The 16,234-nt window shown below is 63.9% G+C and overlaps 1 protein-coding gene across 2 annotated transcripts in view; it reads left to right on the forward strand.

Moving 5' to 3' along the window:
- DCHS1 (dachsous cadherin-related 1) overlaps positions 1 to 12,641 on the forward strand; it is a 78,330-nt gene extending 65,689 nt beyond the window's left edge. For both annotated transcript variants that reach the window (XM_074571611.1, XM_074571618.1), the window contains exons 16-21: positions 3,437 to 3,648; positions 3,830 to 3,984; positions 5,296 to 5,426; positions 5,956 to 6,242; positions 7,038 to 7,176; positions 7,414 to 12,641. In XM_074571611.1, coding sequence (XP_074427712.1) covers positions 3,437 to 3,648; positions 3,830 to 3,984; positions 5,296 to 5,426; positions 5,956 to 6,242; positions 7,038 to 7,176; positions 7,414 to 10,028 — 3,539 coding nt within the window. In that variant the 3' untranslated portion in view covers positions 10,029 to 12,641. The remainder of the gene's footprint in view (positions 1 to 3,436; positions 3,649 to 3,829; positions 3,985 to 5,295; positions 5,427 to 5,955; positions 6,243 to 7,037; positions 7,177 to 7,413) is intronic.
- Positions 12,642 to 16,234: the final 3,593 nt, after the last annotated feature.

Consider the following 16,234-nt stretch of genomic DNA (forward strand, 5'->3'; position numbering starts at 1 on the left):
AAGCCCAGACGGGGAAGCAGCGAGTGGGAGGGCACCAGCGCTCTGCCAGCCCCTGCTCCCCGGTCACAAGGCTCGGAGCCCCCCCAGAGGGGAACAGCCACTGTGGACTAGAACAGAGTCCACACCTCTATAGCAGTAAATTAAATAGTGTTAGTATTTGGACGTGAACACTAACCTGGCGTTGTCCAGAGCTTGCTAGCACAGCTCCCAGCCCAGTTTTGGTCCCTCCTAACTGGACTTTTCCCCAGAAATGCCTAGGCCTGGTTCAGGATTTAGCAGAGGCCAGGGCCATCGCTAAGATGCAATCTGGGTGCAGCCCCTGCCTCGGATGGCAAGTTCAGCCAAATGACACATCCCGTGCCGGGGCCTCGGAGCCAGGCACCCGGGCTGCTGCGCTTTGTTCTCTGGTGTGCACGGTGCTACTGGGACTGATCCATGGCTGTCTCTGTGCGGTCCCAAAGGTGACAATAACTGGGGAACCGCTCACTGTCCAGTGGGCGTTCTAAGGATTCCCACCGCTCAGGCTGGTCCCTGGGCAGTCAGCAGATGCTGAGCACGTTGGTGGCACCTGTGGGCGGCGGATAGCCCGGGCAGAGCAGGGAGGCAGGTTGGAGGATGCTGCCCAGTGAGACTGGGCAAGCCGGCATTGTTTGCAGCACGTGCTTCAATGGACAGCTTTTGAAGGGCCGTGGATCCCTTCGCATCAGGGAAAGCCTGGCTGAGGGAGGGTGAGGGTTGGGGTTGCCTTGCGGTGAGGCTCGTGCACATATCACAGCCCCCGGTCCGGAGGCTGGGGATGGAGGGATGGAGAGCAGCCCTGAGGAGAAGGACTTGGGGATGTTGATGGATGAGAAGCTCAACATGAGGCGGCAACGCGCGCTGGCAGCCCAGAAACCCCCCCGCAGCCTGGGCTGCATCCCCAGCAGCGTGGGCAGCAGGGCGAGGGGGGGGATTCTGCCCCTCTGCTCCGCTCGGGGGAGACCCCCCTGCAGTGCTGCCTCCAGCTCTGGGGCCTCAGCACAGGAGAGACACGGAGCTGTTGGAGCGGGGCCAGAGGAGGCCCCGGAGATGCTGGGAGGGCTGGAGCCCCTCTGCTGGGAGGACGGGCTGAGAGAGCTGGGGGGGTTCAGCCTGGAGAAGAGAAGGCTCCGGGGAGACCTTATTGTGGCCTTTCAGTACTTAAAGGGGGCTTATAGGAAAGATGGGGACAGACTTTTTAGCAGGGCCTGTTGCAATAAGACAAGGGGTCATGGCTTTAAACTAGAAGAGGGAGTATTTAGACTAGATCTCAGGAAGAAATTTTTTACAATGAGGATGGTGAGACCCTGGCCCAGGTTGCCCAGAGAGGTGGTGGATGCCCCGTCCCTGGAAACGTTCCAGTTCAGGTTGGACTGGGCTCTGAGCAACCTGATCTCGTTGGAGATGTCCCTGCGTATTGCAGGGGGATTGGACTATCTGACCTTTAAAGGTCCCTTCCAACCCAAACTGTTCTATGATATGAGAAATTCAGTCGTCGTAGCACTGACATCAAGCTGGAGCTTCTTGCTCCCCGGTGTGGGAGGCTGAGACCCATGAGGTCGGTCACGCAGAGAGGTCCCCTCTCCCTGCTGTCCCGGGTGGTATAAGCAGGGCTCTGCTACACCACGTGTGGCTGTGACACTGGCCTGCGTGGCAAGCTGCCATGCTGCGCTGCAGCAAGGCCTGACGGGATCACAGAATCACAAATCTCCCCCTGTAACGCTTGTCCCTTCGCATCCCTTCATCTCGTCTCTGCTCAAGCCGTGTGCGCCAGCGGTTCTGAGAACACCCTGGACGTGTCCTGGCTGCACCTCAGTTGCACCTTGGTTGCTGTGGCAATGCCACTTCATTTCAATGGGGAAACATTTCCCTCGGGCAAAGTGCCCAGAATGCAGGATTTTTCCCTTAAAACATGTCCCTCCTTGAGTCCCATTTGTCTGCCCTGCTTTCTCCCAGGGCAAGGGCCTGCATGCTGGAGCACCACAGTGAGGGAGGGCAAGGGGGGGCTGGCACAGCACTGCTCTCCTGCCCTGCGCCAGCTGCCAAGCAGCGTTAGACTGGGCTCCTCGGCTCTGCTGTGACAATGGGCCAGTGCATGGGCACCGGTCCATGACTGTCCTCAGCCATCCCTAGCCTTCTCTCCTCTGCAGGGAGGACCAGAGGTGATGTCCACAGGAGCTCTGCGAGAGCTTTGCGTTGGAGAGCACACTAAAGTGCCTGCTGTGGACAAGACCAGAGCAGGGGAATGTCACAGGAGCATCCTCAGCCCATACTGTGGCACCTCAGGCTCTGCTGCTTCTGTCCCAGGCAGGAACAACCCTTCAGAAGGCGTTCTGCTGCTGCTGCTGACTGCTCTCCTTGTATTTTCTCTGGGCCAAGCCAGCCCTGGAGGCAGGGCCCGCTGCGGCAGTCAAACGGTGGCAGAGGGGCAGGGGAGCACAGCCGGCTTCCAGCCCTTGGGTTGCAGGAGGTGAGGACGCAGCTGTTCTCCAAACCAGGCCACCATGCTAGTAGCCGTAATCTGTGTTTTTCCATTCCTGGACATGCAGCCTGGTTTCAGCTGTGCGCTGAAAGCTGGAGCTCCCGTGACCATGATGCAAAGCTGGCAGCAGAGCTCTTACGCAGAAGCTGGGCTTGTCCACGGCCACAGAGCTGTCCTCGCTGCCTGCTGCTGCACACCCATAGCCTGAGCACTTCACCTGGTGGTTGCACGTAGATGCTGAAACGGGCTGCAGAGAGAGGGAGGCCCTGCAGGAATCCCCAAGGCAGGAATTCAGCCACAGGAGCACAGTTCCTCCGCATTCCACTTGAATGCGTGCCTGTAGGAATACTGCCAGTCGTTTTAGAATATCTTCTTGGATGCCCTCCACCTTCTTGGGTGGGACAGCAATGCTTTGTCATTACAAAAGCCCAGGTGCAGTGGTTCAGCGGGATAAGAACGGATGTCTGTCCTAGCAGACCCCTAGCAGGAGAACAGCTGGCAGCTCCTACAGCGTCTTTGTAAGGATTTGCCCAAAACTAATAGCTGCAGTTTGGTGACTTTGGCTTGGAGCGTGATGAGCTTGTGTAGCAGTATGGGGCTTGCCATGGAGCGGGGTTTTTTTAAACTGGCCATACGTCAGATGGTGTCTCCACAGGGGAAGGCTATTGCATGCTTTAGCGTAAGCAGGAGCAGTCTGTACAGAGCGAGGTGCAGGATGCATCACCCAGGACAACTCGCTGGGGCCGACGAGAAGGCCGTCGGTTTGGAGGGGGCTCAGAGGAGCTCAGTGTGTGTGTTCTGCGTTTGAGAACGGATGGGGGAGCAGAGGGATGGACTGAGTGCAAGGGAACAAAAGAGAAGATGAGGGCTGGATGTGCTGGTGCGTCGCTCGCCCCCCTCTTCACCCACCCCGTCCTGCTGTTTCCCTGCTCCCAGGTGCCATCTCAGTTCAGGACTCCAGCAGCCTGGACTTCGAGGCCAGCCCCCGGCTGCGCCTCGTGGTCCAGGCAGAGACAGCAGCTTCCTTCGGCTTTATGGCCATAAACCTTAACCTGCAAGATGTGAACGACAACTTGCCACGCTTCCAGCTGCAGAACTACGTGGCGTTCATCTGGGAGTCACAGAGCTATGACTCACCAGTCATCCAGGTATCGCTGGGGACACGAACGGGGACATCGAGGCCCCTGGCCTGCCTCTGTGCCGGGGTGATGGGCTGGGGGACTGTGCCATGGGCCTGGGGCTGGCACCTACGGATAGGTCTAGCTTTGGAGGACTGTGGTTTGCAGGGCTCCACAATTGCACTGCTGAATCTCTCGTGTGGCTTTGCAGGTCCTGGCAGATGATCTGGACCAGGGAGCGAATGGGCAGGTGACTTACGCCATCAACCAGTCCCTGCCAATGACAGGCTTGTACCACATCGATCCTCAGACTGGCACCATCACTACTGCTGCCATCCTGGACAGGGAGATCTGGTCCCAGACGCGGTGAGTGGAGCCAGACTAACTCGTGCCGCCGATATGAGGGGGGCATAGCTGTGGAGCAACGTCCCCAAGGCTGGGGGGGGATGCTCTGCTGCTTAGTGCCACCCAAAGCTGTCGCAGCCCTGTCTGTAAAATGTTTTTGCCAAACAGCAGGAACTTCGGCTTAGTGTTAACACGGGGAGCAAATGGTATTGAAGCATGACAGATGGCCGTGAGATGAGCCACTGCTCCGTTCAGCCTGGTCCCTGCAAATCTGAGAAGATTGGGAGGGGAACAGTGGGCTCTTTTCAGGGGCTGCATCCGTTCCCTCTCCTGCCTGCTTAATCCAGACCACATATGCTCAGTTCCTTCCCGCTCCCACGCACTGCACCCTTCTGCCCCCGACGTGCGCTCCAGGTGCTAATGCCCTGCCCTGCACCTTCTTGCAAGTCCTCCTGCATTCAGCGCTGGTCCTCTGGGCCCTCACCACGTGCACATCGCCCAGCCAGCCTAGCCACACCTGTATAGGATAATGGCAAACGCTACACGCAATGAATTTAAGTCCTCCCCTACCCTTTTACGTGTGTATGGTTCAGATGCAAGGAACAACTTCTGCCCCCCACCCAGGGCTATGTTCTCTCCCCGTGTGCATGCTCCAGTGGCTACGTGGCTCTCCCCTCTTCCCGGGCACGGCGAGGCCCAGGGCATCCATTCCGTTCGCATACCCATCACCAGTCCGCAGAGAGGCTCCGCGCGTTCCCCAACACCCAGATATGCTCCAAATGCCCATCTCCCTGCACCCCACTGCGCCCCTATTCTGCCTGCATCACCTCCCACACACATTCCAGACTCCGGCCCCTCGCACAGACTGAAAATGCTGTGGGTGTATCCACTTCCCTCCACTTGAAAAGCCTCCAGCCATGCCGCTTTTGTCCCACGTGCCCATGCCAGGCCTGTGCAGGAATCCGCTGCCCACCGCCTGCTCCAAACACGCATGCCCACATTCTCTGCCCGCTCCTACGTTCCGGGTGCTGGACACAAAGCCCCTGCCCTCCGAACGCACACCTCAAATGTGCATCCCTCTGCTGCCCTGCCCCGCCATGCTCTGGATGTACGCCCGTCCGCTGCCCCACACGTGCGCTCCAGATGCTCTGCACATATCCGTTGCCCCAGACGCTCCAGATGCTGTGCACAGTTCCACTGCCACATGGACCCGCTCCAACCCTGTGCACACATGCAGTACCCCCCCCCCGACATGTCCCAGATGCAGCGCATGCATGCATTGCTCCCTCACACATATGGCCACATGTCTGTGAACCTTGTGCTTGCCCACAGTTTGGTGGTAACGGCAATGGACAGAGGGACTCCGCCTCTTGTGGGCTCTGCCACGCTGACCGTTGTGGTGATGGACGTCAATGACAACAGCCCCACCATCCCGTTTCCCTGGGAGGTCCGGGTCCCAGAGAGTAAGTGCAGCTCAGCCCCGTGAGGTAATGCGTCACCGATGGCAAGAGCTGAGGCGCGATGGGCACCCGTGGGTCGGGGAGAAGCCCTCAGAAAGGCCTCTTGAGGCCCCCAGAGATGTTGCCTTGCCAAGGGCCAGCTTGTGCTGACCCACTGGCTGAGCTCCCCCTGTGCTCTTCGGCGCTGCCTGGTCTGTGACGGCCTGGGGCAGGGGGTTGTACAGCCCCTGTGCTGCAGCTGTGTCCTGAGGGAACCAGCTGAATTCCCAACTCATCCCTGGCCCCTGCCCGCGCTGCAGGGGCTCTGGCTGCACACACATGCCCTGCCTGCCCTCCGTCCTTGTCCCGTGTGCCCCGTGCCTGTGCCAGGCTTGACCTGCCCTGTCGACCTCCCAAGACCTTCCCCTTCACCCCGAGCATCTCCCCCCTTGTCCTCGGTGCTCAGGCTTTGGGCTGAGCTGGCTTCCCACCACGTGAGCCGGGTCTTCTCCAGGGAGACCGTGCTGCTTGCTCACGCCTTGCCTCTCCACAGACACGCTGCTGGGCACCCAGATAGCCCAGCTGACCGGGAACGATGTGGACTCGGGCCCCGTGCTCTCCTACGCGCTCATGTTGGATGGTGATGCCGTGGGCACATTCAGCGTGCTGCGGTATGGAGGACGCATTGCCCTGACGGGGCCACTGGACTATGAGCAGCGCAGCCACTACACCCTCACCCTGCGTGCCTCCGACACCCGCCATGAGACGGAGGCCAACCTCACCGTCGTTGTGGAGGACGTGAATGACAACGCACCGACTTTCAGCCAGGGCTTCTACCAGGTACTGTGCACCCAGGCGTGACGGGCAGCGTGGGCCGTCCTGCCCCAGCCCCTCTGCTGCCCCTGCCTGGCTCATTGGCCTGACCAGGCACAGAGTTCCCCTCTTTCCCTGGGCTCCGTCCACATCCTGACACCCCCTGTGCTGTCACTGTGGCATGGACGGGAGGCTGAAACCAGGCACGTAGCGCTGGGATCGGCAGCTGCGGGCCTGCACAGCTGCAGGCAGATGGGACATGCTGGAATAGGTGGGAACACTGGGAAGGCCAGAAGTGGTGGGAGATGGGTCACAACCCGGACAAGTGTTTCTGGCAAGACCCGGTCTGGGGCCCCGTAGGCGGATCGCTGGATGAAAGCTGATGCGCGCAAATGTGCTGCATCTCTGGAGCAGACGCAAGAAGCTGGGAAGCCACAGAAACGCTTGGAGGTTGTGAGAGCAGAGACCGATGGAACTGTCTGTTTATACGCGCTGTTTGGCACACCAAAAAGACAAGAGCTGTTTTGATTTGTATAAAATGTTCTTCAGAATAGCAGGGCAAAGTAGAGAAAAGGATCAGGAACTGGATGCTGAAACTGGTCGGGAGTCACACTAACAGGGCTAGGTGCTGTGCACGTGGGGCAGGCCCCCTCAGCGTGCCAGCCATGGCCCTGGGGCAGAGGTGGGGAAGGCCCTGGCCAGCGATGAGCTGGGCCACCTTGGCTATCGCTGCCCTGGCCAGCCCCAGACCTTCTCCCAGCCCTGCTGGCTGGCTCCAGGCAAGGGGGAACAGGCGCTGACTGGGGCTTCCTCCTCTTCCAGGTGACACTGCCGGAGCACACGCCTGCGGGCAGCATCATTCTCACCGTGAGCGCAACCGACCCGGACTCGGGGAGCAACGGGGATGTCACCTTCCACTTGGCCGTGCCCAGCCCTGACATCGCCATTGACCCCAGCAACGGTGCGTGGGGCTGGCTGCTGTGTGGGGTCTGTCTTGTGGGTTGCTCTGGCAGTGCCGGCGGAGGGAGGTGCCCCCAGGCTGGCCCAGGCTCAGCCCCTCACCGGGTCGCTGTCTGGGGTGGCCTCCGAGTGCTCCCGCCACAGCGTCCCGGACGCCTGTTCCACCAGCCAATAACCCTGACACCCTTCCCGGCTGCCTCTTGGCCCCCATGCTGATTCTGGCTTTGTGCCCTCACAGGGACCCTCTTCACCATCCGGCGGGTGGAATTTGACGCCAACCAGCCCACCCTGGACCTGGTGGTGGAGGCCCGCGACCGTGGCTCTCCCAGCCTCTCATCCTGGGCCACAGTGCAGCTCCAGGTGCTGGATGTGAATGACCACAGCCCCAGCTTCCATGCGCCACGCTACAATGCCAGCGTCCCCGAGGACCTGCGCCCAGGAACCACCGTGCTGACGCTAGAGGCAGGCGATGCCGACCTCTCCCGGGAGAATGCTGGCTTCGACTACACCATCGTCAGTGGCAATGGTGGCAACGCCTTCCAGGTGGAGAGCCGGGTGGCCTGGGCAGGGGGGCATCTCCGCACACAGGGTGCCTTGGTGCTCGTGGAACACTTGGATTTTGAGGCCATCCCCGTCTACAACCTCACTGTGGCGGCCTCGGACCGGGGCCTGCCGCAGCGCAGCGCCACGGTGCCTGTGCTCATCACCGTGCAGGATGTCAATGACAACCCACCCGTGTTCACCCGAGCCGAGTACCGCACCGCCGTGAGCGAGAGCGCACCCCCCGGCACAGAGCTGCTGCGCGTGGTGGCCCACGATGCTGACTCGGGGCCCCGCGGCCACGTTCATTACACCATCAGCTCAGGAGACCAGCATGGGCTCTTCCAGCTTCACGAGAACACGGGGGCCCTGTGCCTGGCACGGCCCCTGGACCGGGAGGCCCAGGCGCTGCATGCGCTCGTGGTGCAGGCCACGGATGTGCCAGGCGGGCACTTTGCGCTGGTACCTGTAGCCATCGAGGTGAAGGACGTCAACGATAACAAGCCGTACTTCCCAGTGGAGGTGCTGAGCGCCAGCATGCGAGAGAACCTGCCTCCCGGCACGCTGGTCACCACGCTGCGTGCCATCGACGCAGACACCGGTGTCTTTGGGGAACTGCGGTACACGGTGCTGGAGCAGCCAGTGGGGGAGCCCGGCATGGCGGAGGGCCGGGATGCCTTCGCCGTCAACAGCAGCTCTGGGGAGCTGCGCTCTCGACTTACCTTTGACTACGAACGAGCCAAAGCCTTCCAGCTACTAGTCAGGGCCACTGATGCTGGCAACGCCTCTGCCACGGTGACAGTGCGGGTGCTGGTGACAGGGGAGGACGAATACAATCCCATCTTCCTGAGCCCCTCCTTCAACTTTGAGGTCCCTGAGGGCGCCCGCAAAGGGCAGAGCATCGGGCGGGTGCTGGCAACAGATGAGGACGAAGGGGCTGACGGCGTCGTACTGTACTCCCTGGCAAAGCCCTCGCCGTATTTTGCCATCAACCAAACCACAGGCACCATCTACCTGCGTGTGGACAGCCAGCCCCAGGCCGGGGCCGGGCGTGCCAAGAGGGAGCCACGCGAGATGAGCCTGGAGGTGCAGGCGCGCAGCCCCCTGCCCGCCTCCCGCTCGGCCTCTGCGCAGGTCATCATTGACGTCACGCACACCTCCTTCGGCCTGGCCCCCGACCTCAATCTGCTGCTGGTGGCCGTGGCCGCCTCGCTGGGGGTTGTGGTGGTGCTGGCCGCCGTGGCCATTGTGCTGGCCCTGGTCCGCTCTCGTCACCGGCGGGGCCGCAAGAAGCCGGAGGGGGACGGGGCGCTGGGCCGCGTGCCGAGTGGCTCCCTGCAGAAGCTCGGCCGCGAGGAGCCGGCGCTTCCCGGGGGCGAGCACATTTACCACCAGGCCCTGCCGGGGTACGGGGGCGAGCCGGCAGGGCCCTACACGCGGGGCGGCTCGCTGGACCCCTCGCACTCCAGCGGCCGAGGCTCCGCCGAAGCCGCTGAGGACGACGAGATCCGGATGATCAACGAGTACCCACGCGTGGCCAGCATCACGGCCTCCATGCAGGAGCACATCTCCGCTCGCGGCCCTGACTCCGGCATCCAGCAAGACGCCGACCAGCTCTCCGACATCTCCTGCGAGCCGGCTGCCCTGGAGAGCGCCCAGTGGTTCAAGAGCAAGAAGGGCTCCGGGCTGCTGCTGCCGGGGCCGCCCCCGCAGCTGTACCGCGAGGATGGAGGAGGCAGCGCCTTCCTCGGCGTGCGCTGTGGCCTCAGTGTCTCCTCCCAGCCTCAGGACTATGCCTTCCCGGAGGATGGCAAGCCCTCCGTGGAGGGCTCGCTCACCGCCATCGTGGCCAGCGATGAGGAGCTCCGCGGCAGCTACAACTGGGATTACCTGCTGAACTGGTGCCCCCAGTTCCAGCCGCTGGCCAGTGTCTTCACAGAGATTGCCCGCCTCAAGGATGAGAGCTCCCTGCGCAAGCCCTTCCCGACCAAGCCCAAGGCAGAGCCCAAGCCCCGCATCGACCCCCCGCCCCTCATCACCTCAGTGGCCCACCCGGGTGCCAAGTCTGTGCCCCCCAAGCCGCCGCCGGGCAGGACCTTCCCGCACCCGTCCTCCCTGCGCCGCTCGCCCATCAGCCACGAGGGCTCCATCTCGTCCTCTGCCATGTCGCCCAGCTTCTCCCCCTCGCTGTCCCCGCTGGCTGCCCGCTCCCCCGTGGTCTCGCCCTTTGGCATCTCACAGGGGCCTTCTGCCTCCGCCATCAGTGCTGAGCACTCGCTGGAGCCTCCCGAGGAGGCCGAGCTCAGGATTTAGACCTGGGCCCAGGGACTCCTCCACCCCACCCCGCAGCCGTGGGGTCAGGAGCGGGGCCAAGCCCAGGGCTGCTCTGCACGGGTGCTAATCCTGCTCTCCCAGCACCTTGCCTGGCCCGGGGCCCCCAGGGGCTGTGGGTTCCCGTGTCCTTTGGGGTTGTTGGCTCCCGTCGCTCCCTGTGGTCTGGCAGATTCCGTGCTGGTTTTGGTGCCCTGTGGACTGCTGATCCTAGTGCCAGCACCCCAGGGCGATGGTTCCTTGTACTGCTCATGGCGTCTCAGATCGGCGCCTGGCAGGATGATGCTTCATGGTACTCTGTGCTCCGAGAGAGGCTGGGAGCAGACGGGTGCTCCCTGCCCTGCTGGGCTGGGGTACTGCAGACCCTGCCCTGCCCCGGCCACGTGCCCAAGGCCCGCAGCGGCCTGGGTGCAGCAGGACGCTGAGCCATCCCCGCTGGCCCCTTCCCCGCAGGAGCTCGCGGCGCTGGGGAGGAATGCTCCCGGGGCAGGGACGCGCTGCTCAGCAGGCACAGCCACAGCAGCCCGTGCTGCCTGCGGGGACGGGGATGGCTGAACCTGCTTCCCAAAAGTGAGGGGAGACCCATCCCGAGCCAAGCTAGAGTGGGAGGAGAAGGCAGTGCCTGCTTTTCGCTTGCCCATCCACGGCTGGTGGGGGTGAAGGGGATCCTTTGGGGTCTCTCAAGCCCTTCTGCCTCCCACCCATGGGACCCTTTTAAGGGATCTCCTTCCCAGGGCTGCTGGAAGAGCCCTGTTCCTGGGGGCCTGGGCTGGGAGGCAGGTGCCCTGCGCAGCATGGGAGCCCCGTTCCTGGAGAAGCGGCTCCCGGGGCCAGGTACCTCTCTGGGCTGCGGGCTGGGGCACCGGACACAGACACGAACACGGAGCCGGCAGCTGCGCGGTGGGGCTGGCAGGAGCGGCAGCGTGAGAGCTGCGGCAGAGCCGACCCTGAGATGGCCTGGCCCCAGGAAAGGCAGTGAGGTGGCCGCTCAGAGACATGAGCCAGTGACTCTCCTCCCACTCCATCAGCCCCAGGCCTGAGGGGAGCGGGTGGGAGGGGGTATCCCAAAACGCCAGGTGGCCTGAAGCTGGCACGGTGGCAGCCGGCATGTCCTCTAACAGCCACAGGGTGGGACACTGGGCAGCTGGCCTCCCCCGCGCCCTGGGCCACCAGGGCCACTTCCAAAATGTGGGTAGGTGCCAGAACCCCCAGCCCTCTGTGCTGCTCTGCACCGCTCCCTCGTGCCACATTGTGAGCATGGGATAGAGCCACGCTTCAATGGGGCTGGTCCCCGTCCTCACTCCGGCACCGCTCACACAGCCGGCCTCGCGGCTGGTGTCCCACTCACGCCGGGGTCAGCCCCTGCCCAGCGCTTGCCCCGCAGCCCGTGGCTGCTCACGGTGGAGCCAGCGCGCGTCGCGTGGCCCTGGGAGCGCAGTCCTGGGGACTGCTGCCGTGGCCCTGGGTGCTCACGGTCACTGTGACCCACGCACGCAGACCTGGGTGCGGAGGGAAGGCCGGGAGCGGGGCATGTGGAGCGCTGCAGCAGCCCCAAAGGCGCAACCTGGGCTTCAGGTGTGTGTTTGTGGGGTGAGGGAGGACACCCAGCCATCTCGGATGGGGATTTGGGGGAATTTCCTTCCTATCACACTTTCGCTAGACCCACTCTGTAGCCTCAGCCCAAAGCACGTCAGCACCGTGGCTCCAAACCCCATCCCCAAATGTTCTATCACAGCAGCCAAAACCCACCACTCTTGCCTGCTCCCTCCCCATTTCGCACCAAGAACCAGCTGTGACTGCAGCCCCATCTCTCCTTGTCTCAGCCCCAAACCTCCCCTCGGAGCGGCAGGTCCCAGGACACCCTGCCTGCGCTCCGGGTGTCCCCACGCCGCGGGGATGCTGCCTGCGCCCCGGTCCCCACCATGCACATGGGAGCGGGTCCCCCGTGCCGGCAGCCCTGGGAGCTGCCCTGGGCACAGGACGAGGATCTGCAGCAGCGATGGTGGCACCGAGGGGGCTGCAGGGCCACAGCCGCGCTGTCTGGGCACCACAGCGCACCCAAGGCGGCCCCGGGAGGGGAGGACGGGTTCTGCCTCGCTCAGCAGAGGGACAGCCCTTGGGGCGGGCACCCCTCGTCCCTGCTCTCCGGGCCGGGCTGTCCCGCTCACGGGCACTGCGGGGAGCACGCCTTGGGGGGGCCGTGCGCTCCCTGAGCCCTGCCAGGGCGGCCGAGCAGCCCTGCTCCCCCCTGCGTGCTTGGGACAGGGGCACACAGATGGGTCACCCCCCCACACACACCACGCACCTCATAGAAGGGTCAGACACACGGCAGCCCCACTTGGTTGAGGGGGAGGGGGGGGACACAGCCACGGGCTGCTGAGCCCAGCCAGGAGCCAAGCCTCCAGTTATTTATTTTTACACATTGTACTACGATTCCTGTTTTCTACTTTGTTTGTACCTTTTGTATCGTGTCTCGCCGAGCTGCATGTATTGGGCGCCGCTCATCGGCCTGCACACTGGGCCGCTCCAGCACAGCCTGGACCCAAGTGCCAACTTCTCAAAGAAATGCCTTAATAAACCACACTTGTTTGTACAGAGATGGACATCATCCCTGCTGCGCCGGGCTGGCGTTGCGCTGGCACCGTGAGAAGCACCAGCAGGGCTGGCAGGGGGCAGACGGACCTGGGGCACGGTGGAGCTCGGCGCATGGCGTGGCTACCAGCAACGTGCCGCGGGCTACAGACACCCGGGCAGGACCCACGCCCCACACTTGGCCCTGGGCAGCTCCTTGGGTGGAAGAGCTGGGACCAGCTGGGACGCGTGGGCTGTGCCGCGGCTACTTCTGGCCCCTGGGGCAGACGCTGGCAGCTCCAGGCAGCCCCGTGGCCGGGCCACAGTTGCCTCCTGGCTGCAGCAATAGGCCAGGCCGGCACGTGAGGTGCAGGTATTTCAGCCTTTAGCGCAGCAGAGGAAATCCAGAGCCTGAGCACAGCACCGGGGGCCCGGCCTGGCTGCCCCTGCCTCCTCCAGCGGTGCGTGGTGTGGCCGCACGCGTCCTGGCGCCGCCGCACACGTGGCCCTAGTGACTACACCCTGCGGGTCCCTTCTATGCGAGGCTGCCCAACGCGGCAGACGAGGCCGCCGCAGTGCCACGGCCCCAGTCTAACCAGTGGGGAGGCTGAGCGGGTTTTCCTGCTGGGCACACGCACGGACGCGGGTGTACGAGAGATGTCTGCGTGTGTGCGCACAGCCGGACACACAGAACAGCACGGACACACACAAACAGCACCAACAGCCCCATCCCTCTCCCCTCGCTGCCCGACGAGGGGCTGTTGGCAGGAATATCCGTGTACAACGTGGAGCTCTCCCGTAGCCGGGCTTAGGCACAGTCTGCCCAGTGGGTGCCCCCGGATTCCCAGTTTCCCCAGTTGCTGACACCGGGACGTACAAGTCCCTGAGGCCACAGCCCCACTCCAGCTGCAACAGACCTCCCATGACGGACACCAGCACACGCAGACGCGCACACACACACACACAGCGGACAGTCACGAGATGCAGGACGCGGCCAGACAAATGTACTGACCATCAATCCACTTACATGTGGCTGGCCACTTTTATCCCTTTTTCCCTGTTTTCCCATTTTTTGTTCCTCCCCAAACCACCTTGATCCCTCTCTTCCCTCACCTTTCTCCTCACCTCTGATAAACATCCCAGACTCAGTCTTGCACAATCCTAAAACGCTCTGCGTTTTGCCTCTCATAACGTGTCCCACACCCCGGGGCGATGCCCCTTCAGCCCGTGGCGGGCCTGGGGGAGCAGCTCCCACGCGCCCGTTGTGGTGGGTGCCACCCTCAGACCATGGGGGTGTCTCCAGCCAGTGACCGCCTGGGGAAGGGCGTCCCCTTCTCCGAGCGGGTGGTTGGGCTTCCTCCGCCTGCCACCATTTCTCTGTGCTACTTTATCACAGAACCTATCACCTTCCAGCTCCCCGGCCGGTAGCAGCAGCGATGCCGGTACATGCCAGGCATGCTCGCCGCTCTGCGGCTGAGACACGGGGGGCTCGGGCCAGCAGGAAGGACCTTGATGTTACTGTTCTCCCCTGGCATGGCCTGACCTCGGGTAGTCCCGACTGTCCAAAGGAGAGGCCACGCTTGCCTCCACCGGCAGGAACGGCAGCCAAGCACGCCCAGGGCGAGCAGCCGAGCAGAGCCGGGCGAGCAGAGCTCCACCCAGGACACCTCGGCAGCTCCGCTGGATGCTCAGGCTCTCTCGTCCCCTGCCTGCTGCAGAGTCAGACCAGCAGCAGATGCTCGTTAGAGTAATTAGCTCTGTCAGGGCAATCTAATCCTCGCCGGCCAGACGGATCCAGGAAATAATCTCCCACAAATCTCATCCCCCTGACAGCCCTGCCCAAAGCTGTAACCAGCTGGAGGGCTGGGTGGGCTGCGGCTCTCTGGCAGCGCGCGCTGCCCAGCGCCCCAGGCCCCGGCCGACGTGTGCGTCAGGGCTGAGCAGCGGCGAGTCCCTCCAGGCTGCAGCTGCAGCTGCTGGGACGGTGCCACGCGGGCTGGGAAGCGGGAACGGGGCTGGGGGGGGTGGGGGGAAGGCGGACCACCCCACCCGTGGTGGGACGCGGTGAGGGCCGGGACGCGGGAAGGGCTGATGCCCGGGCGCGGGAGCAGGGAGCAGCAAGGGCTGCACGGCCGGGAGCGCGGCACCGCGGAATGGGAACGGCCAGCGGCGGTCTGGGTGCAGGGACTGCGCTCTGCACCTCTTTCTGCTGCCGTCAGGGCCCCACGCGCCTCCCTGCACGTCCCGAGCCGTTGTTTCCTTGCGGGGTCCCGGGAAGGGATGGCACCCGGGGCCACCTCCAGCTGGCCAGCCCCACGCTCGGGCACCACACAGGGCAGGCGACTCCCAGCCCCGGCTCAGGAGCCTTCCCGTGGCGCAGCGAACGCTCTTCCCACCAGCGAGGCCGGGGGGCCGGGGCTTGGCTGGCTGCGAGGGGGTGCTGGGCTGCTCCCTCTGCTGCACCGGGTCCCGCGTCCCCAACGGCTGCCCTGCACCCGCCAGCCCCAGCCCTTTCCCCGCGTTCCCTGGCCGCTGTCTCCCCCGGCACAGGTCCCCTGCTTCCCCCCCCCCGCCTCCCCGGCCCACGGCCCCGCAGGGTGCAACTGCACAGCTTCGGGCAAGCAACCAGCTCCAGCTGCTGCAAACCGCACAGCGCCGCATGCATGGAAACTCCACATGTGCTTCCAATTGCAGGGGCCAGGAGTGCCCTAGGGCTTCGCAGAGACGCTCACGCTAACGGGCAGCACCCACAGAGCAGGGCTGGCGTCCCGCGAGCAACGGAGACGGAGCAGCGGGTTCCTAGAAGACACAAGACCTCCAGGTGGCAGGGAAAGCGCCTTGGAGGCCAGAGAGGGGCTTGGGTGAGCCTGAGGAACGTGGGCCGAGGTCCCAGCGTCGATGAGAAGCCGATGGGGGTCTGTGGACAGGAAAGATGCTGGTTCAGCCCCGCCGGGTGCGCTGGCAGCCGCCCTCCACCCAAAGGGAGCAGGGCCAACAGCGTGCCGCAGGCACTGCCCGCCCGGGCAGGCGGCACCTCCACGCCGAGCGGCACCCACGGCGCTGCGGGAGGGAGAGCAGCCGGACTGCTACAGCCCGGCCTTTCCTAGGAAAGGAGCCTCACCTTCCCAGCAACAATCCAAGCATCAGCCCTGCTTCAGTGATGCCCCGTGCCGCTGCGGAGGTAGGACAGACCCTCCGGGCCTCTCTCCCCCCCCGGCAGCTGCTGCTCTGGACGGCCACAGAGCGGCTCTGGCGTGGGAGACATGGCAGCTTGGGCCAGGCAGGTGGTTTTCCCATTGTCCGTCTCTTCCTGGCTTGGACTCCGCTCTGCAGAAGCAGGAAAGCAACTGGGAACTGCTGGAGCCACGGTACGCAGCGTGTCTGCGCGTGTGACCGGGCTGGGACAAGGACTTGGCTCGCTGAGCCAAACTGGGCAGGGGTGGATGGGGTCACAGCACCCTCTGCCCCACCGGCCGCCGCCGGAACACCCCCTCCAGAGCTGCCTGGGGGCTTGCGGGCAGGGGCCACGCTCCGCGGTGTCCGAGGCACCACTTCCGCAGCTCCCTTCAGCAACGGCAAAAATGGCTTGAACCTTCCGCAACCCCGAGATCTGCGCG

The sequence above is a fragment of the Larus michahellis genome, chromosome 1 (genome assembly GCF_964199755.1).
Source record: "Larus michahellis chromosome 1, bLarMic1.1, whole genome shotgun sequence".
Classification (NCBI taxonomy): Eukaryota; Metazoa; Chordata; class Aves; order Charadriiformes; family Laridae; genus Larus; species Larus michahellis.